At 43.6% G+C, this 24,889-nt stretch overlaps 1 protein-coding gene across 1 annotated transcript in view; it reads right to left on the bottom strand.

Annotated features, from left to right (window-relative positions):
• Positions 1-24,246, bottom strand: part of pacrg (PARK2 co-regulated) — a 183,705-nt gene extending 159,459 nt beyond the window's left edge. Inside the window, exon 1 of the mRNA XM_062523127.1 lies at positions 24,017-24,246. Coding sequence (XP_062379111.1) covers positions 24,017-24,112 — 96 coding nt within the window. The 5' untranslated portion in view covers positions 24,113-24,246. The remainder of the gene's footprint in view (positions 1-24,016) is intronic.
• Positions 24,247-24,889: the final 643 nt, after the last annotated feature.

The raw sequence follows: 24,889 nt of genomic DNA, 5'->3' as shown, positions 1-24,889 counted from the left end.
AACAGACTAAGCACAAACACGTCACATATGAACGCACAGACATGTACTATACACAAAAACATGAATGATGAAGTATGAGGGTGAGATCTCACAATCTACTATGTCCTCAAATGCTACACACAAACATATAGCCATACACATACACTCTACACTATAGATCTACACACACCCATTGACTATATTGAAAGCTAAATGCAGGGTTCCCACTCTAAGTCAAATATAAAATTACATGACTTTTCCCTCACTTTATGACTTACCACTGTATGACTTGCTATTATATATTTATACCACTGCTTGGTAAAATTTCCTATTGTGATGCACTATTTGGAACGTGCATTATTTTTCTTTATCTCCCTCAACAATGGAATTCTCTTCTCTGATTGGCTGATGGGGTGGCCATTAACTTCGTATAACCTGCTACCTTCGAAGTAGTTCCTGTATCACACTTGAATATTAATTCGCCAAACTCGTTGCGAAGTTTAAATGAACTGTCACGTTGCATCCAAGCTGAAATACAGACGTGCAGAACCATAGTAACATTGTAGCATATGACGGAGGTGGATTGTAGCTAGTTGGATGCCATGTAGGCTATAAAAGTAGCGATCTTTCAAAGTTAAAGTTAATCAGAATCCTGGGATATGCCCGCTTGACAACGGGAGAGATAGAACTAACGACTGGCTTTTGGCCGTAGCAACCAGCCGTTTAGAACTAACGACTGGCTTTTGGCCATAGCAACCATCCATTTAGAACTAGTAACGGCAGTTTTGTCCTGCAAGTAGAAAGTTGATACTGTATGTGACGGAAAGTAGTCCCACAGTCAAGACAGTTTTAGCGATGTTAACGGACGCAACGGTGGAATAAAACTATGTTCTAAATATACAGGTTATGAATAGCCTACAAACGGGAGATAAGCGGGATAACGGCCTTCGAGCTCGACCGGTTCGATGGAAATAATGGCACGGCGGAGGTAACTCCGTCTCCGTGCTTCGCACGTCGCCGGAGTTCTAGACCTCCACCTAGCCATTATTTCCATTGAACCGGTCACCTCGTCGGCCGTTATCCGTTACATATACCGCACGGCTATGAAGTAGTTCCCTTCTTTTGGGCTTATTACACTTGAATATTAATTCGCCAATGTGAATGTAACGGTAAAAACAGCAATGTTGTATCTAAGACAGCGGCAATATAAACGAAAATGATAGTAGCAGTGGTATAAGCGGGATAATCAACTCCGCGCCGTGTTTTGAGGCCCAAATGTTGTCTTCAAGGCAGCGCTGCCTGGAAGGCGCTAGGGTTAGGCATGGGTTAAGGTTAGGGTTAGGGTTAGGGTAAGTTGGGGGCTCAAAACACCAGCTACTCAAAGACGGAGTAAGGTTAACAACCAGATATGCATGGATATATTGAATGTAAAGTAAATTTCAAACTTCTATGACAAAATTCCCTGATATTTTATGACTCTGCCCCAAAAACGAAGAAATTCCCTGATGTCTGGAATAAGTTACACTTTCCAAAATTACATGATTATCATGTATGATTTTCCAGAAATTCCATGACCCATAATTGAGATTCCACATAATCTCAAATTTAGAGTGCAAGGCTACCTCACATTGCAAAAGAATACGGCAAAAACATTGGCTGTCTATGCCATTCCTTCTTGCCTATTTGGCAAACTGTCTGAGGCTTTAAGAGTGAGATGAGATCATCATGAGATGGGAATGTTTCTTCCCTGAGAACTATGATACAGTAGTTCTACCTCAGCCTTCCCCGATCTCTGTAGCCATACAGTACTTCTTTAGATGCAGATATCTAGACTAACAGGGGAGCTACACCAGACGTGTAACTGAAGCGTTCCGTTCGCGACGCGTATGTTGCAGCAGTTAATAATCACTATGATCAATGGAAGTAGCTACACCAGACGTGACAGTGGCGCGTACATTCGAAAAAAATAGACCCATCTTCTAAAATGGATTTTACGCGTCGCGAACGGAACGCTTCAGTTACGCGTCTGGTGTAGCTCCCCTGTAAGGCTTAAGACAAAGCGCGAGAGAAAACGTGACAAACAGACACAAAGGCAGAGACAGAAAGAATGGGTATCGAGAGAGTGTGACAGAGAAGACATAAAGGAATAGATGCCTCATAACAGAGAAAGGGGAAAAGAGAGGTGGATGTAGGGTGAGATAAAGAGAGGGCGGCGAAGACGCAGGTGAAGGCAGAGGGAGAGAGACAGGAGCCACAGCTCATCAATCCAGTGGGGTGAGATCAGGGCGGCAACGGCGGTGTGGGCGCGTGTAGGTGATCCATCAAGCTGCCGGCGAGCGGCCCTCTCCCAAAGCCGCCCCAAAATGCTCCTGAAAGCCTCTGATGGATGTTTGGAAAGGAGCCGTCAATTCACTGTCAGCGTGGCTGAGGCCCACATTTCCATCGTTTTTTTAGTCATCCCCCTATCTCACTTTCTACATTTTCTTCCTACCTGTGTTCCCTTCTCTATTTCCTCCTCTTCCCCCACTCACTTCTTTTTGACTGGGAGTGGGTGGCATCGGGTAGTGGGGAGCGGTGATGGGATGGAAAGAGGAGGTTTCATTTTCTGATATTTGAGGGAGAGTGCAGTTGTGGCGGTGTTTGGATGCATTGCATCACCTATTTACTGAGGCGACTGAAGCGCACTTGGGGGGGGGTGCTCTCTCTCTTCCTCTCTCCATTTTTCCTCTCTCTTCCTCTATCACTCTCTGGCTCTTGCTCACATTGTCATTCTAAATGTCTCCCCTTTTTTCCATCTTAGGGCTTATTGAAATCTACAACGATGCAAAGAGAGAGGGAAAGATAGAGTGAGAGAAGCACAGAGAGAAAAAAAAGCAGACCTGTGCCGCCCATGTGAGGGCCTGGGTGTGTGTGTGTGTGTGTGTGTGTGTGCACGCGTGTATGTGTGTGTGTGTGTGTGTGTGTATGTGTCAGCCGCGCTGTTGCAGACAGGCAGTCTCCTCTGATAAGGTCAGCCTGCACATCACCGCTGCAGGCAACCAAATTAACTCCCTTTATTTACGGGGCAATCGCTCCCAACTAGCGGCTGGAAAAGTGGCTCAGCCGGGCCAGAGGCTCTGCTCCTGATGCAGCCCTTTTCGCAGACTGCAAGGCAAATACAGCACTACAGCAGGAGATCTAGCCTATCTGACTAGAACTGAGGGTAGGTGTGAGTTATGAGGATTTATACTTTATGCATCGGTGCATCACATTTATGTTAAAGCAGCTTAGTTCCTAAAATTATGGGGCTGTGCAGGGCAAGTGCAAGTCAGCAAGTGCTACCAGACCAGGTGATGATGATGAGCACGGTAGGTGTGAGGCATGCTAGGGTGTTACAGGTGCACATTATCTTAATCATCTTCAGATCTTTATTAACACAATGATAATGATAGCCATCATCAACACCATCATCTTAAATTAAACAAGTCATCATCACAACATTATAATCGCTGTCACCATCATCTTTTCCATCTTCATCGTTCTTTTACAACAACCACTAACATCACCATTGTGAACAACAATTAGAACATCTCCTTCATTATCCTCATTTAGCATGATTGGTGCAGCTCATGAAGTGACAGATCTCAGCAGCCAGTCATGGCAGCCAGAATTAGCCCTAAAAGATGCCTTTAGCATTTGAGCAACTCGAAGGGCACGTAGAGACGAGTCTATCTCCCACACACTCTTCCATGGAGAATAAATGACAGAGGAGGCAGCCCAGTCACGTAGGGAAGTGACAGCTAAAATGTGGCGAGAGTGTGTTTGTAGCTGTTTACTGAGCTACAGAGGCGTAACTGTGTCATCCCATAGAAAGTGCAGTTTGAGTGTGTGTGTGTGTGTGTGTATGTGTATGTGTGTGCATTGTTTCTAATGGAAAATGGCAAGTTACGGGCGGAATGACAACGTTTGTGTGCCAGTGCAACAGTCACCCTTTAGAACAAAGCCAATGAGACACAAGATTCACTGACAGCCCAACCACCACACCGTAAATTATGCAGGAGCGAAAAAGAGAGAAGTGTTAAAGTCAAAACTAGGGATGGCGAAATCTTTACCGGTTACCGAGCCTCCTTAACCGGTGGTTAACCGGTGATCGAAAATTCTATAACGGCAGTTATGGACCCCCTGTCCTGTCGCGCGTCGTTTTCTACCCGTGCTGTGGTTGTTGTGCTTAATAAATTCCACCACGGGACGGCTCATGCTGACAGTTATATTTTTTAGAAAGGCTATTGAGTGATCATATCGGCCCATATAATAGCGTACAACACCAATAACGTGTGTGTGTGTAGGGCGGGGGGGGGGGGGGGGCGCGGTTAACCGGTAAAAAAAAATTTAACCGGTTACCGTACATCCAGTCGACTACCGGTTAACCGGTTACCGGTTAACATCCCTAGTCAAAACCTTAAAACACCACACACACGCACAAGCACACACACACGCGCGCGCGCACACACACACACACACACACACACACACACACACACACACACACACACGTGAGCGCATGCACACACACTCACATATTCCTGTGCTCTAAAGTGGATTGTTGCTCTGCATTCCCTTCTGATGTCATCTGTTTTTGCTCTCAAGGTTCCATGCAACCGACAACTAACTAGCAAGAGATGGTGACGGAGACAGAGACAGGATTTAATTATCATTGCTATGCTGAGTGACGACACTCAACTTTACCTATCTTTCCTACCTGAAGACTTCCCATCGGATTTCTGCATGCCTAAAGGATATTTCTATCTGGATGAAGGATCGGCACCTCCAGCTTAATCTCTCAAAAACTGAGTTTTTGGTGTTTCCTGCAAAAACACCTATCCATCAACAGATGAACATACTGTACAGCGTGACTCATCTTCACTGACTCCGACTAGATCGGCATGTAACTTGGGTGTCATAGTTGATGACCGACTTGACTTCTCACTCGCACTTCTCATGCATGTAGCCTCAATTGCTAAGTCATGTCAGTTCATCTTTTACAACATTAGGAAGATCAGACCTTATCTGATGCAAGATTCCACACAGCTTCTTGTTCAGGCCATGGTTCTCTCCAAGCTTGACTATTGTAATTCACTGTTAGCTGGCCTACCTGCTTATGTATTAAGATCGCTACAACTAAAGGCCCCATCACATGGCACACTGCATGTGCTGAGCTCACCACTAGGTTGCTCTTTGTTGAGGTAATGTTATAACCCATCTAAATTAAACGGTCTGACAAGTGTCTGCTGTGTCGACCAGCTATAAATGCTAGGTCAAATTCAGGATTTTTTTCATCAGTGGTTCCATGTTGGTGGAATGAGTTGCCCAGTACTCTTCGTTCCAATAATGGTTTTGAATCTTTCAAGAGGGGTCTTAAAGGATATCTATTCAATATGCACTTAGTCTATTAGCTTTTCTTATGATTATGATTTGTATATTATAGTGTTATTTTGTTTTCATTAGGCCATTGATTAAATTGACATTGTTGTTTTATTATTGCTTAATATTCCATAGTTATTGTTATGATATAATTGATTGAATGACTTTATTGTTTATTTACTATTCTTCCATTTAGTCATTGTTTATCACTAGGTTTGCTTATTGTTTATATTGCCATTCTCTTTAGACCCTATAATCTGATCAACTTTTTAAATTTGTTCACTGATAAATTAATTATTATATTGCTTTTGTTTGTACGTCTGCTAAATAACATAACCGTAACTGCAATATAGCAAGCAGACACACACCTGCACGCACACACACGCGCACACACACGCGCACACACACACACACACACACACACACACACACACACACACACACACACACACACACACACACAGACAGACAGAGAAGCACACACACAGAGACAGACAGAGAAGCACACACAAAAGCAAGTGCACACATATGCACACACTCATTTACATATAAAAGTTGCAGCTGGGGATGGAGTAAGAGATGGAAACAAATTGACAAGCGTGATTTATTTTTGCAGAGAAAACTGAGAGAGCGGCGGTCATATGTCTAGTTGTGAAAAGTTTGAGAACCGATGGCCTAAAGCAATTAAAATGTTATGCAACCAGATTGTGACTTTGTTGTGACCAGGTTGTGTCCACTAGGTTGCTGTGAAGCTGTAAGCAATATTCTGTGCATTACCTGTTAATCGAGTGACACACACTTGAGCCAGGTCATTGGGTTTCTGTTAGACATGCCTTACACACACACACACACACATATTCATGAAGAAACACACTCATTGGCGATTAAAAAAAAAAAAAAAAGAGAGCGCCAGGGTTAATGAGGCTGTGTGTTAGAGAGCATGGTGTGTCGTCACGGTGACAGGTTCGCAGAGGTCTTTGGGAGGGAGGAGTGGGAGCTCACACCCACACACACACCACCACCAACCCCATGTTCCCCAAGCAAAGCTTAACTTTTACTGTTCTGATCCGTAATGGCACCTCCAGGCATTAAAGAGCACGCGGGGCAGGCCATCAACTTAATGACACAGAGAAGAAGGGGGAAGTCACTCCTTCTGGCAGGACACACAGATCACACGGCCACAAATTAACCCTGTGCAACCCACACACACACACACACACACACACACACACACACACACACACACACACACACACACACACACACACACACACACACACACACACACACACACACACACACACACACACACACACACACACACACACACACACACACACACAGACCTTCACCTGACCTTGATTTATGACACAGCGATTGCTAGTGGTGTGAGGCCAAATGTTGGCTCAAACGTTATTTTGGCTAGTGAGATTGGACCCCACACATTAAAAATAGACCAAGCGCCTGGCAAAACAGACCGAACGAAAGATTCACTGGGCCACAAACACTTCAAAACACACGCCAGTGCTAATTGTGAAAATTACTTTACAGAAAACAATTGACACCACACTGGGAACCATATTTTTTAATTAGTCTGTGCATGCCATTTGGAAGTAACTAAATGGTGTGGAAACTAGTAAACATCAGTCGGCTAGGCAAGCCTAAAAAGTGTGCACATTTTCACATTTTTCTTTTGACTAAAAGACTATAATTTCTTTCTAGCCATTTATAAAGTTTTGTCCAATTTTGCCAAGTGCAAAACTGAATTTCCTGGAGTGATTATAGCTAACTGCTCTTTTTAGGCAGCCCCTTGACAGGATTATCTGCGATGACTAATGAAATCATCAGCTCATCATTATCCAACTGAAAGCCTTCAAAAAGACCGAGCCACCAGCTAATTGCAGTTAAAAATGCTGATTCTGGTAGTTGAAGTGGAAAGATGAAGAGCTCAGAACTCTGTCATTTCAGCCCAGTGACCTAGGCGTTAAGTTACACATACACACACCTCTGTCCCTCTGAGGACGTGCTCTGTAAAAGGGTCAGCCAGCATTTGTTAGACCTCCGCCCGCAACCTCTCGCTCCCCCAGCTTGGCGAGGCATATGGCCATGGCCGTTTGCGGCGACGACTGTGCTAGTGGGACTATGTCAGTGAGGCGTGACAGGGATGTGATGTGACAGGTGATAAGGTGAGGGACATGGTGTGTGTGTGCATCCATGTGTGTGTGTGTGTATGACGTGTCCATGGGGGACAGACTGAGAGAGAGAGAAAGAGAGAGAGAGAGAGTAGGGGAGGCCATTCTCTGTGCGAATGAGCCCCTCAGGGATAAGGGCAGGCGGCACCAGGGCAGAGAGGCCCATCGATCTCCTCAAGACGAGCTGCACTGAGGGATGACCAGGACAGACAGACAGAGCCCTGCCTGTCAGCCTACACCTCCATCACCCCCACCCCAACAGCAACACTCTGCCAATGTCACAGGTGACCCAGATACAGGAAGCCAGCTCTCTGATAGGAACCAATGAGGGTAGCAGGCCGAGCTGTCCTCGTAATGACATGCTGCTTAGGTAGACTGAGGACAGTGATACACACGTCCTCACACAGACTCACAAACACCCACAATCATACACACTGCATCTACACAAGCAAGCACACGCACACACACACACACACACACATCCCATCAGGTCTCACAAACCCAGACAATAGATAGAGAGCAGCAGTTACACTAACAGCATCACAATAGATTGACTGAAACAGTACGGTGGGATTTAAAAGATGAAGCAAAACCCAGCACAGAGACCCAGAGAGGCCGAGCTCCTCTGACTGTCAGCGGGAATCAGGCCTCCCACCACCTGCCACTCAGAGCACCAGAGAGGCACTCCCAACGGAGAGAAACAAAACACAATCACTCTCTCACTCTCTCTCTCATTCCCTCTCTCCACAGCTCCCTCCCTCACAGGTAGACAGCACTTCTGTCAGTGCTCTCCGCTGAGCTTTGCAACTAGGACAAGTGAAGGTGGTTTGATTCTAGCACACGAGTAGAAAAAGACATTTGATAGTAGGTGTTATGGTTCATCTTCAAACACACAACACACACACACAAGTTTTAGCTATTTCTTTCTACTCGTGGGGACGTAAATCTTTTTCGAAGTGCAACGGAAAAAAACACTGCTTTGAAAACACGGCATTGTTGTGTGGATACAGTTAAGAGCCCTTTACCTCTGGAGCACAGATGAAATCAAATATGTTTCAGTGACCTACATTTTAGTAAAGCTAAATGGGTCCAAGACAAAGAAGTGTTTTTTTAATCATCAAAAAAATATGTGTTATAACCTAATAAGTATTGTTATTTTCCTGCACATTATAATGTATCCTGTTAGATTTTAATATTTTCCAATGAAAAAAAAAAAGATTATGATATATTTTTCCCACTTACTGCAGCAGACAGTAAATAAAATGTAATAAATAAAATCCAAGACCAAGAGCAAACAGAGACTATGTAACTGGACGCATGTCTGACGGGTGGGGAATGTTTAGGAGACAGACTATGCAAAAGGCTAAGCGCAAAATTCCAAATTTTAGAATTGGCCTCCATTCAATTCTTGAATTGGAATTTGAATTGAATTGGTTCCCCCCACCGGATGTTGTATTGGACTTGGAATTGAAATGACAGGAAGTGGAATTAAATTCAGGGCAATTCAAAGCAATTCCATGGTCATACAACACATGCAATGCCTTGGCAACGCTGTGCCAGCACATCTCATAATTCTGATTATAAGAAACTACAGGGTCTCAGCTTTCCAAAGAAGTCAGGCATGATGGTAGGCCAAACTGGGTGGGAGCAGTTGCTTCTAGAGCAGGAACAGTGCAATTTTGTGGGGTAAAGCCTAGAGATCCCTAGCCTGGATGCCAGACCGAAGTTTAGCCCCGCCTCCATTCTTTTTCTGCAGGGAACTTCGGTCTGGCACTGCTCCGTTCAGCTGCTACTATTTGAGATACAGATCTGTTCGGACCAATCATATTGTCAGGGCGGGCTTTACGTGATGATTGACAGATGAACAGCAGTGACGTTCACGGCTGCATGCGTCCTCGTTCGACGAGTTGGGTGTGAGACCATGTTGGCTTAGGTTGATTTTGATTGCAACAGAAACGCTATGGCTATGAATGCATAATTTGTTCATGCAGTTTGGCCTTTGGTTTATCTTAGCTATCTTAGGTTTTATCACGGATTCGCACAACTATTTCTGAACACTTACTGTAGACCAACGAGGATATGTGGGAAAACTTCAGTTTCACTTTCACCAAGTTAAAACAGCATGTTTGGGTGATGTTGTTCCCGTTTGTTTAAAAATGTCTGTTTGCTCGTTGGGTTAACTTCACACTTCCCCAGCTGTTCATTGCATACAGTTTGAAGGAATTATTTTTAAAAACGAAGGAGGTTGTTTTCCATAGCCTATCCTGCTACATATTTCTGTCTTCGATTTTGCGGATACTGACAGCCAATAACTTGTTCTGTTTGGCTTGGTCTATCCAATGAGTGCAGAGCTACCCCCCCCCCCCCCCCCCTGTTCTTTATTCAGTTCACTTTGCATACGTTTTCAAAATCACAGACTGTGTTCTTTCTGGATTTAAATGGCATTCAGAAGGTAAATGAGAAAGTCCACGTTCCACGTTTTCATATCAACCTAAATTAAGAAGATGGTAGATCAGTCTGGTTCTTTTTTAAATAAATCACACCTCTTTCATAAGGCCGCCTTGATTTTGAACCTGCGCAATGTGGGTGTGTCAGAGACTGGGACGGCAGAATAGGCGTAAAACAGAGATGCGCAACAGAAACGCATTAAAAAAAGCTTACACGCTATTTACGCTCCAAGGGGAGAATTTCGCCCTTAAATTATGTACATGAATTTTTTTGAATTTCATTTAATTTAAATTTAAATTTTACTTCCTTTAATTCAAAATCGAATTGTAATTCTAGCTCGTGTTTTTGACCTCAATTCAATTCTGAATTTTGCACAAGCCTATTGCAAGCATCTCTGCCCTAGCTCGGTCTGCATTCATTTTCCGCTTCTGAGTTACAACCTTTTTGCTTCTAGAATAAAGTACATCACAAAGGATAAAATACAAAAATGCAAAGCATAGCCTAAAATAGAAATAAAATGCAGCAACTGGTACAGTATAATAATAGTCCCAATAGTATAGTCCCATTAGGTGGACTTGGATACAGTAATACAAAACAAAAGGCACAGGGCTGAATTGGCCTACACACAGAATTATTAGTTCCAGGTATTACAGTAATACTAGTGAGCTTCTTTTCTTCCTGAATGACACTGTATGCAGCTCGTATTTCTGGAAAGACTGACAGACAAAGGCCACCATGGGCCATGCTGCTGAGTGATGATGCATTGTTTGTCAGGGGCATTGATTTCCATTCTGTGGCTGCTGCAATCTCGATGCGTGATGGGCGCCAGTCACTGGGCCCCACACATGTAACCTTGATCTGAATGGGACTCAGACCTCAACGCTCGAGAGCCTGCAAGAACCACTCTCCTCTGATAAGATGAAACTGTGGGGGAGGGGGGTATGATGATGGTGTACTGAGAAAAGCCCTACATAACTATTGTTGTTTTCTGACCAGGCTACTCTCCACAGTTGTTTACTTTTTAATGCCTACAATCTACAATGGCATTTAATAAAAATATGCAACATATACTGTGGTGAATAGCATTTATGAAAATCTGAGCCTGATGCTGCGTTCGAGTAGCCTGGTCCTAACCATCCCATAATACTACCATTTCATTTCGTATTATGGTCTGGAATTTCTTTGCTCTGAAGCGCTTGCAGGAAGCGGGAAGTAACGCCCAGTTCTGGTTTGAATTGATTGGACAGCTCTCACCCAATCGGCGATAGTTACTCATAACAACATAGCGCAGGCGTTTAACGTCATCGTCACGAGCGCCCTCCCCCTTTCGCCCCCACCAACCCGTCTCTTCGTTTATTGGCTGCTTTCTGGAGGGGGGGGCGTTCTGTTACAATTCTACCGAGCAGAATGCTCCACAGAGGAGCACGGCCAGACTCGTAGTGGAGGCAATCCTTGGCCGGAAGTACGTGGATGGCTCGCGAGGCTAGCGTTCGAGTGCAATGGGACGTGGGACTTATCCTACCTGTAGTGTACTAGCTCCTACTTTAAAGCGTTCCAGGTAATTGAAGTGGAATGTTTAACAGAAAGTATGGACGCACTGGGTAACATTGGGTGACACATTGGGTCACACATTGGGTGAGCGGTATTCTAACTAAAACATTTTCATCAACTGTACTGGAGCCGTAAAAGCACTGCGTATCGCTATGTAGGGTAACTGTGTGACTCCATGGGCACCGCCATTAACCTCCAATTTAATTTGGTGAGGTTGGGGTAGGTCGAGCTAGTAGGAGGTTCCATTTCGACAAGCATTCCTGTGCACTTTCCTTAGTTGGACGTACAGTAGGATAAGTCCCACGTCCCATATGCACTGGAACACAACATTAGGCAGGATCGCACAGGAAATAATAAAGTGGCAGCGATAAGCGTAACGCAACGCTCAGACAATAATACGTTTCATCTCGTTCCAAAGTAACACAACAGTTTGCCTAAACTGACAATTGAATACGCTGACGTTGCTTTGAAAGTTTAAACAACTTCAACGCTAGCGCTGCAACCATTCGGCTGGCGAATAATAACGAACAATAGGAATCCATTAGCCAGTGTGATCCCTGCCTAACGCTTACATTTTGCTAGTTGGTGTGTTCACTTGTTTGGTTCTATTTTTACAAGGCTCTTTTATTTTGCACCGAATCTTAACATTTTGCTGATGATAAGTGAGCTTCATGGGGATCATTAGACATTCAATGCTTGAGGGACTGACTGGGGATATTACTGAGGAGCAGACTCATCCACAATAAACATTAATTCAGGTGATCAACCAAAACAATGATGAAACTAAACAAAAAGGTTCTTATGCTTGCATCTCGCACAACTTTTTCATCATCAAATGTGTGTTTGGCATTTTGAGTGTTCTGTTTTAAACAGAACAAAGCAAGAGTGTGTCAACTCCATCCATGTTTCTTAAATTGATGCAGCTATATCCCTCCTTTTAGCTTTTAAGAACATTGTGGCCAAAAAAAGATATGTCATTAGCATCCTAAGGTTGAGTTCCACAAAAACATTGCGGAAGAGCTCCACAGCAGAGCTGAAAATCATGGATTAGTCCTTTCCGAGTGACATTTGAATTTAAAAAGCCATAATGATGTTCTTCTCCTGAGCCAAACAGGTTTGAGGAAGTTGTGTTATCTGAGGACCAGGCCCACACGTGTGAGTTTATTGATTGTGTTTCGTCCATCTTGCACTAACCATCATCGACAAATGGATCAAATTTCCAATCATGCGGGGCCCCTACCGGGATCCAGATTAATTCTTACAATCGAATGGGAGGCCCAGGACCTGTTGTCTTTCAGGTATCCTGGTCATCTTTTATTAACTGCATATTTTAAAGGCTGATGAGTTTGCGCTCCCTTTGGAATGGCTCAGCTGTGCCGTTTACCTGCTGAGAGAAAATCAATTTGCTCTTTAAGTAATGCCGCTGCCATTGCTTGCATCTTTGCCTTCTGAGTGGGTGCTTTGAAAGGAGCATCCAGAGACAGATGCACAGAACATAAGAGGGTCTACTGACACGTTAAGAGCCACTTGGCCTGTTTGACCTTGCAGAGGGAGCAGGGGTGTACAAACTTGGTTTAATAAGGGATGGGGAGCCAAAAATGTGGTGTTTAATTATTGTGTATGGTTAACCTGATGTGCTTTTTCCCATTCACTCTTACTGTAAACAACATTAGGCTAGGCTAAGACTTTCATATCTCTCTGTGTAAAACAGAGGTCAAAGGTGGAGTTACAGAATGGTGATCAAGGAATAAGCAGCGATAACAAGCCAATGCCACTGGACAGCTTAACCTTGGTCTGTGCCTGAGCATCCAGGGGTTCTGTTTTTCTAATGCTCTCTGAGTCATCTTATTCAATGATTAATTTTCCCGGATAAATTGAGTTTTCTCTGCATAATGAACTTCCTCTATTAAAATGAGCTAATGAAAATCCAACAAAGTCTTTAGACAAGGCAGACTATAACCATGCACGCTGCTCAGGCAAAGAGGAGGAGGAGGAGGTGGCAAACAAAATGGCCGTGGCCAGGGCCTCGCCTCTGCGGGGTCATTATCGAAGGCGATGGGGAAAACATTCACCACAAAACTGATTACACCGTGAGGCTGTGACTGCCAGACAGCTTGTGGAGCGCCGAGAGAAAGGTCAGAGCAATTGCGGCGGTGGCATACTTCAGAAGCCCTGCTATCTATTCATCTTTAAACGGCCATTTCATGTGTAGGAACTGTTGGTGATTAACTCAGATAGATCTGCCGAGCTGCAAGAAAACCACAGCTATCAACATTTTCAAGCTTAAAAAAAGGGACTGTGTGTGTGTGTGTGTGTGTGTGTGTGGCAGGAGGGGGAGGAGGAGGTTGGTGTCTATTCCTGCCTCTAAAGCGGTTTTGTTAATCCAGGGTTTCATGTCGGCAGCATTTGAAATACAACACACACAAGCGGGGCTCCGGAAAGCAGCCGGGATGGGGGGGGTTGCAGGAGAATATGCAAACACTGCCATTTTCAGTCAGGCAGTGTCCAGGGCGGGCCGCAGGGCCTTGGGGCCATGTGATTGATCGGGCCAAGTGACGGAGTTAAAATGCAAGCCTTAGGCAAAGACTGCCGATCGCAAGCAGCTCACTTCTCCCAGCCCACTTCTCCGTCAAACATGACAGCCGCTTACGAGAATGGATTACAAAAGTTGGCCTGGTTGATAAGGTGAGACGTGGAGGTGGGAGAGATGTGTGTGTCCTTTCCTATCCTATGCACAGAAGACATTGCTGGGTGTGTCCATGATCTTTTTTTGCTTGTTTTTGTTCATGTAAAATCATTATGACGATACACTCAACATGGTTTCCAACATCACGCATTTGCAATGTCTGCGCCCAAGTAGCAGTGCTTTGCCTGTGCTTCGCCATCAATATAGTCCCAAGTCAATACCTGTCCTGGATATCGCCTAGTCTAGCATTGCCATTTGTAGCCATTGTGAAGTCAGAGGCCACAAAAAGTAAGTAATGCATAAAGTATATTTTTTGTTGGGTCACTTTTACACACAACATGCTACAAAACTACAGCAAAAAAAGATTCCATTCACTTTGCTGAGATAACCGACTGGACGGCGCTGCTGGATTACAACAATGCATGCACGGAGACAAAAACTCTAGGAGTGCATGAAAATGGCAATGCTGTGCAGTAACATTTTGTTAAATACTGTATTGTTTCAAATATGATCAAAGCACAATAGAGGTGATGAGTGAGAAAAAACTTGGCGCGAGTCATAGTTGATGATAACTGTAATTTTTAATGGCTAAAGAGTCAAATAGTTGCATAGTTTAAATAGTTAAATTATTAAATAGGGAATTATGGTACTGATGACTTTTATTTTGAAACAGTTGTGGGAAGAGGAAACAGGTTATGGGAGTCATAGTTGATGACAACTGGCAAGCAAATTGGCTAAACTGTTAAATAGTTGAGTAGTTTAAATGGTTATATTATTCAATAGTGAGGACTTTTAGTTTGAAACAGTTGTGGGCAGAGGAAAGAGTTGGAAGGAGTCATATTTGATGACAACTTGCTGTTAAAATGGCTGAAGATTTGATTAGTTGAGTAGTTTAAATGGTTAAATGATTTAATAGGGAATTACGGTACTGAGGACTTGTAATAATTCCTCAATACTTAAAAATAAGGTTTTATCACAAACAATAAATAGGATTCGCGGCACCTTAATCAGCATCTGTTGCGCACGGCGGTGCAACCAAAACACTACACTTCTATCTATAAATGAATGAACATAACCAAATGCTTTGTTCACCGTGTCTATTATCAAGTGTATTTCATAATCATTTAAACTATCCAGTGATAAACAGCATTTAAACCACCCTCCCCTCCCACAGCCGGCTTCTTCCCCGCATTCAAACATTATACAAACAGATTTAGGTCCGGTCCAAGAGAGAACAAATGATAACCATAGTCTCTTATAAGTTTAGTCCATGTGTCCAGCAAAAAGAACGAAAAATAAAGTCTTTGTCTCACCGCAACCTTTAGTTTATGACAGTCCGGAAATTGCCCAGTCCGACGCGTTAAATCCATATAAGTAAAAAAACAGACGATCGCGGCTTAGCTTGTGCTCCAAAAACAGTGTACTAGTCCAACAAAAAAATTGTAATCCCAAAGAACAATAGGAACAAAGAAAACACAGCGTCTTTACCGGGTAACCTGTCTCCAAAAAACTCTCCCTTTCCCAGCGGCGCTCTCCATTCAAAAAGTTGACAGTCTCTCCTCATTGGCCTGTCTATCAGACCAAACCCCCATCCCGGCCTAAAACTTGCGTGTTCCATAAAGGGATAGCACAACATAAATACAAAGCAATAATAGGAAAATAAATACATGTTGTATTTATATGTTTATACCACTGCTTGGTCAAATTTCCTATTGTGATGCGCTATTTGGAACGTGCATTATTTTTCTATATACCGCACGGCTATGAAGTAGTTCCCTTCTTTTGGGCTTATTACACTTGAATATTAATTCGCCAATGTGAATGTAACGGTAGAAACAGCAATGTTGTATCTAAGACGGCGGCAATATAAACGAAAATGATAGTAGCAGTGGTATAAGCGGGATAATCAACTCCGCGCCCTGTGCGTTTATAGGAAAATAATGCACTTATCGAAGTGTAAAGTCCCCTCCGCCTGCGGCATCGGGTCCTTATTACCACTTCGAACGTGCATTATTTTCCTATAAACGCACGGCGCGTCGTTGATTATCCCTTACATATACAATATATTTAGCATAAATATGTATATACAATAACATTTCATCACTCATTTCCCTAGCTTGTGTTTAATTTTTAAAAGGGACAAATCTTTATTCAGTGGATTTGTTACAGACTTTTATTTTGAAACAGTTGTGGGCAGGGGAAACAGTTGGCAGGAGTCAAAGTTGATGACAACTGACAGTTGAAAGGGCTGAGCAGTTAATTAGTTGAGTAGTTTAAATGGTTAAATTATTCATTAGGGAATTATGTTACTGAGGACTTTTATTTTGAAACATTTGTTGGCAGAGGAAACGGCTGGTGGGAGTCATAGTTGATGACAACTGGCAGTTAAAATGGCTGAACATTTAATTGAGTAGTTTAAATGTTTAATTATTTAATAGTAGTGAATAATTGTAGCAGGGACTTTTATTTTGAAACAGTTTTGGGTGGAGAAAACAGTTGGTGGGAGTCATAATTGATAAAAACTGACAGTTGGAATTCACCTTTGGCTAAGTCGCGCCTATCGAACATGGATGAGCCAATGGCAGTGCAGTAGCTCCGCACATGAAGATAGAGTCCGACAGTTTCACGTTATGGCTTCATAGAAATGCATTGGAAGCCGTGATTTTTTTCCGGTTTTATAGGATTATATAGGATGTAAATTGAAAAAGGACGGGCAAACGAAATGTGTGGGATTAACACAACACCGATACACAGAATGATGGCTTTCAATATTGATTATACTTATTTTGTAATTATATTAAATTAGATTAAAGTCTCTTCTCCCAGCTGTCCCCTAGCTATTTTAAGCAAAGGGTTACTCCATAGCAAACCGTAATGAAACAGCTCCACCACATCTGTGGATTAAGCCACACAGTCAACTCAATGTAAGTAAGATAAACAAGGAGTAAGATAAACAAGGATGTTCTCAGCACTGTCAGCATTGTGTATAATATGATTGTCACTTAGACTAGAGGAGACTCATAGATAACTAACGTTAGCATAGTTAGCTAACCGCTGCTTACGTGCTCGCCTCAGAAAAGCTTGGGTCTGTGCACAGTAGTGTACCATTTATTCACCATACATTAATAAAGTTCAAGTAATTTCGCAATGTAGACTATGTTTCCGTTTATTTGCAGTACCAGTTCCTAAATGAAATACAGTGCCGTGGCGTATTTTGAAACAGTTTCGGACAGAGGAAACAGTTGGAGGGAGTGATAGTTGATGACAACTGACCGTTAGAATGGCCAAACAGTTAAATAGTTGTAGTTTAAATGGTTAAATGATTTAACAGTGAATTATTGAAGTGAGGACTTTTATTTTGAAACAGTTTTGAGCACAGGAAAGAGTTGAACAGGATCTGTAGTCTTGAGAGAGAGATTGTATGCTTAAGGTGCTGTGTCCACCAAACGCGTTTTTTAAGGCCAGTTCAAACACAAGATCCGCGACGAGACGAGCTGCAACATTCTAAAAACCAGCAACTTTCTGCAACAATGTGCTCTAAAACTGGGGCGTTCAGACCACTGCAACGACATTAAAACGGCAACAATGTTACCATAACAACAGCCTAGGCGTGAGGAGAAGATAGAAGTTTTCAGCCAGCGTCACAATAGCCCCGCGCAAAAGTGTTCTAAAACTCTGCAACTAAGATTTGACATGTTGAATGTTTAGCGACGGCTTGAAACTGCTTGCAACTGCTTGCAACTTTTGATTCACACCGCCGCAACTGCTCTCCGCAACCGTCTCAGACCGTCGCGAATCTTCGGTTTGAACTGGCCTTTACAGCCAGAGCGCCCTCCTTCTCTCGGCGCTTCGATAAGTGTTTATTGTTGCTAAGTTACCAAAACCAGAGACGGATTATAACGAGAAGTGACATTGACGAGCCCGGCGCTGTTCTAAAAGTTGAACAGATTTCTTGAGCTTGAGTGCTTGAGCGCTCTGAGCGCTGCGGTAAAAAACGGTCAGCGCCGAGAGCTTTTTTCCGCCGAGGGCGCTCAGCGCTGTGAACGCTGAGCTACATAGACTTTATATTGAAATTTGTGGCCGTCGGCGCAAAAAACGTGTTTGGTGGACACAGCACCTAAAGCCTGAGAAATGACAGTTGGAGGAGCAGGTGGCCAGAGCACCTGGCACAAGATTCTAATTGCCCTAGTCTATGAATTCCATTTTATAAAAAAGGGCATTAAAAGTTGAAAACAGAATCTGCTCTTTTTTGGTGGTCTTTGAATCTTTTGGGCAAACTCCAACTCCAATGTAGTCTGGTTTTCACCATACTAAACTCAATCTTTTAAGATTGAGCATTAGTCTGGCGAGGCTGCGTTTTATTTCTACTGCACTTTGCGTCGCTTAAGTTTAGTTTTCGGCGCGTCACTGGCCAATAGCGTGCCAGGACTAGAGTATGGCCATTTCTGATTGGAGCCAAAGGTTCTGGCAGTAAACAGCGAAAATAGATCTGCTGGTTTCCAGCCTGAGCTGCTGGGCGAAATTCAAATTCCCTGGAAGTTCAGGCAGGGTTCACCCAGCCTAACTCCAATGGTGAATATCACTAAGAATGAAAGGGGGAATACAATGCAGGCCAACATTGAGTAGACCTACTTGAAATGTTTTTGTATTTGTACATTATGAAATCTAGAAAAGACATCATTCCCCATTTTTTTTTTTTTTGGCCGTGCATTCTGTGTGTGTGTGTGTGTGTGTATGTGTGTGCGCGCGCACGCGCGCGTGCGTGCCTGCATGTGCAACGCGTGCATGTGTTGTGTGTGCATGTGTGACGCGTGCATACTGTGTGTGTGACTGTGTGTGTGTATGCATGTGCGTGTGTGAGTCTGCTCCACTCATCTCCCGGCGGCCAAGCGTTAAATGAGGTGTGTGCGAAGAGCACTAGCCGGTATTAGCTCCACGGTCTGCTCAGCGGCACTGCAAAGGTCACCGAACACATGTACCTCCGCAGAGTGAATCCCTCAGCAACTTCATCGATCTGCTCACACACCGCCGACTACACACCTTGCACACTGAACAACCATGTTTCTGTCCAGGATCATCAGACTGGGGATGATGTGTGTGAACTGCATGTGTGTGTTTGTGTGTGAGTGTGTAAATTTACTGTATGTGAGTGAACGTGTGAAGTGTAGATGGGAGAGAGATAGCCTGCGTGTCTGTTAGCCTAAGTTCTCACCTCTGGAGCTTTTCTTGTAGCAGAGGTTGTCTGTAGATCCAGCTGAAATCTGAGATTTTGGGTGTAGGAGTTGCATGTGTGTACGTGTCTGTACGAAGCATTTAGGCTACCGCTGTATAACTGCACATTATTATGAAATTAGCGGACATATGTTATATTATGCCCTGACCTGCCGCTCAAACAAGCCAATGAGCCCACACACCTCTCCTCAGCATACCGTAGTGCTCTAGAAAAAAATAAAAAAAATAAAGAAATAACAAAACGATGCAAAATTGTGTGTTGTGTATGTGTTGAGGCGGAGGCAGGGGGGGGGGGGGGGGGGTGGATTCCGAGGCAGGATTCTAGGCCTTTGGCTGATATCATTACACATCGCTACTCATTCAAATCCTTGGATCCAGATCCCGCAGCCCAACATCTAAGCGTTCTTAGAACTCAGCTTCCTGAAGGAGGTTATGACCTCCAGACAAAATATAGAATGGCATCTCCATCTCTCTCTCCTTCCTCTCTTTCTCCCTCCCTCTCCATCTCTCTCTGTTTCTCTCTCTTCTTTTGGAGAGCAGAGATGAATTAAGGAGAGAGAGAGAGAGAGAAAGAGAGAGAGAGAGATGGCACAAGGCCTAGTATTGATTCTGTTTCTATGGCCACAAATACTTTACAGCATAATAAGCCTATGCCTCAAGACTATTCCCCCTTAAAGGCGGCCAAATGGCCTTGCTGTTATCTACAAATCACAGCTCTGCGCGTTTGCCGAATGGCTCTACGGCTCAGGAAATATATCAGTGGCGCGCAGGGGGCTGAGGCAGAAAGCCGAATCAGCCAGGGCCCAAGCGTAAGCACTTTTTTCCACGCCGGATTTTTGGGGTTGGCGGCCTCTCGCATCACGGGTTTGGGTAGTTGACGTTTTTATTTTTTCTGCTCTGCAGTAGCCGAACTTAAACGCATTGAATATTTAAAGGTTTTAGCCCCCACCATGATTCGCCTCCCGTGACATTTGTTTATGACCTTGGGCGAAGAGGGGGTGAAGGATGGAGTTTTCTAAGAAGGCCCGGAGTGGTACTCCACTGGTGGCTTGCCTCGGCTTGGCACCACTTGGCTTGGCTCGAGGCAGTGCAGCGCGACGCAGCACAGAGGTTACCCCTGTCACTGCAATTATCTGCCCGTCGTCTGGCAGTTTGTCATACGTCCGTGCTGGCGGTGGCGGTGGCAGAGGTAGCGGTAACACAGAGAAGCCTGGACGGACTGATGCAGTGGCAGGAGCTGGAGCAGTGAGGAGATGTCTCCTCTCTGTCTCCCTGGTATGATGTGATGTGACGTGATGTGACATGACTGACGGAGAAGAACGTGACGGCTCCGACACAGATCAGTTACCACAGACAGCTCTCCTTGGGCAGCTGCGTGTGTCCCAGGAGTTTTGCATGAGAAATGATCAGACTGCAGAGGAGTCACACCACTAACGAGATAATAGCAAAACAATGGTAGGTATTGAGAAACAACAAGCATGATGCTTTGGCCAATTTTAAGAGAAAGACTTTTGATGTAGGCTTGGGGAAGTTTGAAACTAAATTGCATGCATCAATATTCAATTCTGTCCTTGTGCAAATCTTGCACATTTTGTCTCCCTTATGCGCCTGGCTGCACCTCAAACTGGTTTGAGCTACTTTCTTCTTCCTCTATTTTGATTTCCCATAACAAGAAAAAATTATCAGCAAATTTTCCCTCAAATCTCTTTCAATTTGAGAAGTGTGTAATACATGTGTTTTTCACCTGGTACCGTATGTTGTGAACTTCGTTTTGGGGCCAAACATTTTGAGAGTGACATACACAAATGAAAAATTGTACTTCTGGTATGCAAGGCTTTTCATATCAATAACTGCAATGTTCACAATTCACTTCTGTCAGACACAGCGAAAAATAACCAAGAAAGAAAACAAATCCTTTTCCTCCCTTGCCATTTGAACACAAAAGGCTAGTAATAGAAAGCTTGCCTCCGTTGCTAAAACAGCAGTTAGAGAATAATTGCCAAAGGGGTGACAGGAGACCAAACAGCATTAAAAACTGGTTCTACTGAAGTATGACAGACAGACCACTCAAAACTCTAGACCTCCGACTTTGACAAGCTTTGTTTTGTAAACTCATCTTCTCCGGCATGCACCTGTTTAATTATTTTCCAAATCTAAAAGTAAAGAGTTACAGGTAGAGACACTGCACAGATTCTGTCTGCCATTGAAGGGAAAAACTAGTTTATTATAAGCAACACACGCAGAGAAAACTCCCTACAGCTTGTCTAAAGAACACAAAATGAACACTTTAAAGCACGCTGAAACTCTGAACTTAAACAGTAATGTACCAGCTGACTAACGTCACCTTGATCAATCACTAACCTATCTATCCACTGATTAGTTGTGATATAGCCTGTTGTAAACTCTACTGACCACTGGCAATGAATACCAAAATAAAAAAAGCCTGTAGATTGGCTTTCACAAGACCACCTGAAGGACTAGCCTACAACCTCAATAAACCACTGCAAAACATAAAAGTATTCCTGTATAATTAACATATGTGTCTATGGTGTTGTGAGCTGAAGTTGTCGGAGTGTGGCCCTGTGGCTCTGGTGCTGAACTGCCACTGGCTCATCTGTGTTCGATGGGCGTAGGGTCCATTTTCTCAACACTGTGTGACTGTTAGGGGTGCATTCGCACTAGATCGTTTGGTCCGGACCCCAAGTGGTGTGGACCGACAGTTCGTGAATTTTGATAATGTGAACGCAGTCTACCGAACCTGGATGTAGGCCTGGGTCCGGACCAGGGTCCACTAGAAACCGGGGGTCTGGGGTACGGTTTGTAACTCCGGTACAGTTCGAAGGCTAGGGAGGAGTAATCGCCCTTGGGTACAGTCCAGTTAAACATACCCATGCGCTCTTAGACCCCCCCACAAAAAACTACACTGTAGCTGACTACTCCAACTATTTATTTTACTGTGTAGGTTTATCACATGAAACCATAGGCTGGGTGAACCCTGCCTGAACTTCCGGGGAATTTGAATTTCGCCTGGCAGCTCAGGCTGGAAACCAGCAGATCTATTTTCGCTGTTTACTGCCAGATTGGCTCCAATCAGAAACGGACATACTCTAGTCCTGGCATGCTATTGGCCGGTGACGCGCAGAAAACTAAACTTAAGCGACGCAAAGTGCAGTAGAAACAAAGCGCAGCCTCGCCAGACTCATGTTCAATCTTAAAAGATTGAGTTTAGTATGGTGGAAAACAGACTAATGAAACCATATTATAGCTCATAGAAGTAAAACAAAATGACCTGGTATTTCACATTGTGTACTTCGTCTGGCATGATGGACAGCAATTCTAAAAAAGAGCTTAGACCAAAGCATCTGCTTATCTATCCACTGACATCTAGGTCAAGGTGTTAGATCATTCTGTCCTATCATTGATTTCCCCTGCACTGAAAATCACTCAAAAGCCATAATAATAATAGTAATCTGCCAAAGTAGAAATTGGGGATCATCTTCATTGTGAGACAGCTCTCGTGCTCTAAATTGTCCCACAAAGCGGCTGCCTGACCTAAAAAAGAGAGTTGCGTGTGACCAGATCAATAGCAACTGCCAGTTAAAACTGATGTGGCCAGATACTATTATCACAGTCTAATACATCTTCATTCGAGACCAGGCAAGACATAGCCTAGCTGCGTGGACTGGAGGCCAGTCTATCGTTGAAAATAACTTGGCCAGGCAGCAGGCTGTGAGGGCAGGCGTCTCAGTGTGGAAAACGAGAATGCTTGGAGGTGAGAGTGGGGGAGGAGAAACGATCCCAGGGGACAGGAGACAGGGGGACATGTATTGAATCAAGTGAAAGACCACTAATGCCTTTCACTAGAGACAGAAAGCTGGTGGGCTGGATGAACACAGAGAGAAGAGAAAGCGAAACCTTTATTTCCCAACTGTTGATAATGTGATAGTTTGCAGTTCACTGCCCGTGCTTCCTCAGACAGCATGGACCAACTGAACATTTTCTACACGGATGAAAACCTCCCTTGATTCCTATTCTACTTCGTTTTTTTCTGCCTGTCTCTTTTTGCTTTCTCGCTCTTAAGTCTATCTCCCTCTTGCTCCCCTCCTCTCAACTGAAAGGTTAACGTTAATATTGTGTCTACTCTACATGATGGAACAAGAAAATTGATGACGTTAAATTGAAAGACTCAATCTTAAGTTACCAAACATAAAATACCGTTTATTTTAAAATATTTAAGTATTTTCGTTATAATAAAGAATATGTAGCCAATCTAGCGGGACATGTAAACGTTAACTTACTCATTTTGGAGGGACGGGGAATATTAACGTTAACTTACTATCAGGGTAGCATTCTATCACATGTTACGTTATGGAATTAGATGCTAACAAGTTACAAATGAACAAACACGTGCTGAGGTTACCAAACCAGGAAAACGAAATGGAAACTAAACGTTAAATCATATCATAGATAGCCATTGTTAACGTTGTCTGCTGCCTCTGTTAACGTCTGGTTGATCTAACAAACTTACCACAGAATTCTTCATGGTTGATTTCACGGTAAATCCCTCTGTTCTCAAATCGCTCCTGTCTTTGGTTATATCTAAGGGTCTCATTTTTGTGCACATGGGTATAGTTAATAAATTGCAATGAAATCTACGACAATGTTAAAATGCACTGCTTTGAAAAGTGATAAAACATTAGCTGCTAACATACACTATTCACTTTGTTAGGGTTGCTAAGGATTCACTTAGAAGACGCGCTGTGGTTGCTATACACAGAACGTCACTCCCGTTTCCGTCGCCATGGCAATCGCACAGCCTGCCCTGAAGCCTGCCTGAAGCAAACATAGCAAAGCATAAGGTAGGCTAAATTTAAATGGTTACCTAGTGTAGGTCTAGCCTGTTACAAATTATTTAAATTCCATCCTTCTGGATCATTAGACTGACATATGCTACATAATAAATTACTGTGACAACACAGTCACTGTCTGTCATCATTTCAGTCATTGCATGTCTCAGAGTAAATGTTACCTTTTGGACTTGGTTTGATTGATTGATTATCCCTAATTGTCAATACAGTAGGCTAGGTGATAGGCTATATCACCTAGCCTACCTACATAACCGGCCTATCTTTTGCTTTGAGCAAGAACATTATAGGCCTATCTGTTTTTTCATTAGGCTGAGTTCTAGTTAATGTCTGCAATGGTGGACATTTTTGTGCCAAGGCTTCATGCTGAGTCATTCCAGTAGAGAGTGTGGCACTTTTTAATCTCCCTCATCCCTCCTGGAAACTTCCTCCACAGACCTACACAGTTATTAATCTTCCTGTGGAGGCAATTTCTCTAAAAGCCCCTGTTTGCTTTTTATGGTCCCATTGAGAGGGACACTTGCTGTGAGTAGAGG

This window comes from Sardina pilchardus, chromosome 20, assembly GCF_963854185.1.
Source record: "Sardina pilchardus chromosome 20, fSarPil1.1, whole genome shotgun sequence".
NCBI lineage: Eukaryota > Metazoa > Chordata > Actinopteri > Clupeiformes > Clupeidae > Sardina > Sardina pilchardus.
This window is presented reverse-complemented; position numbering and strand designations above follow the sequence as displayed.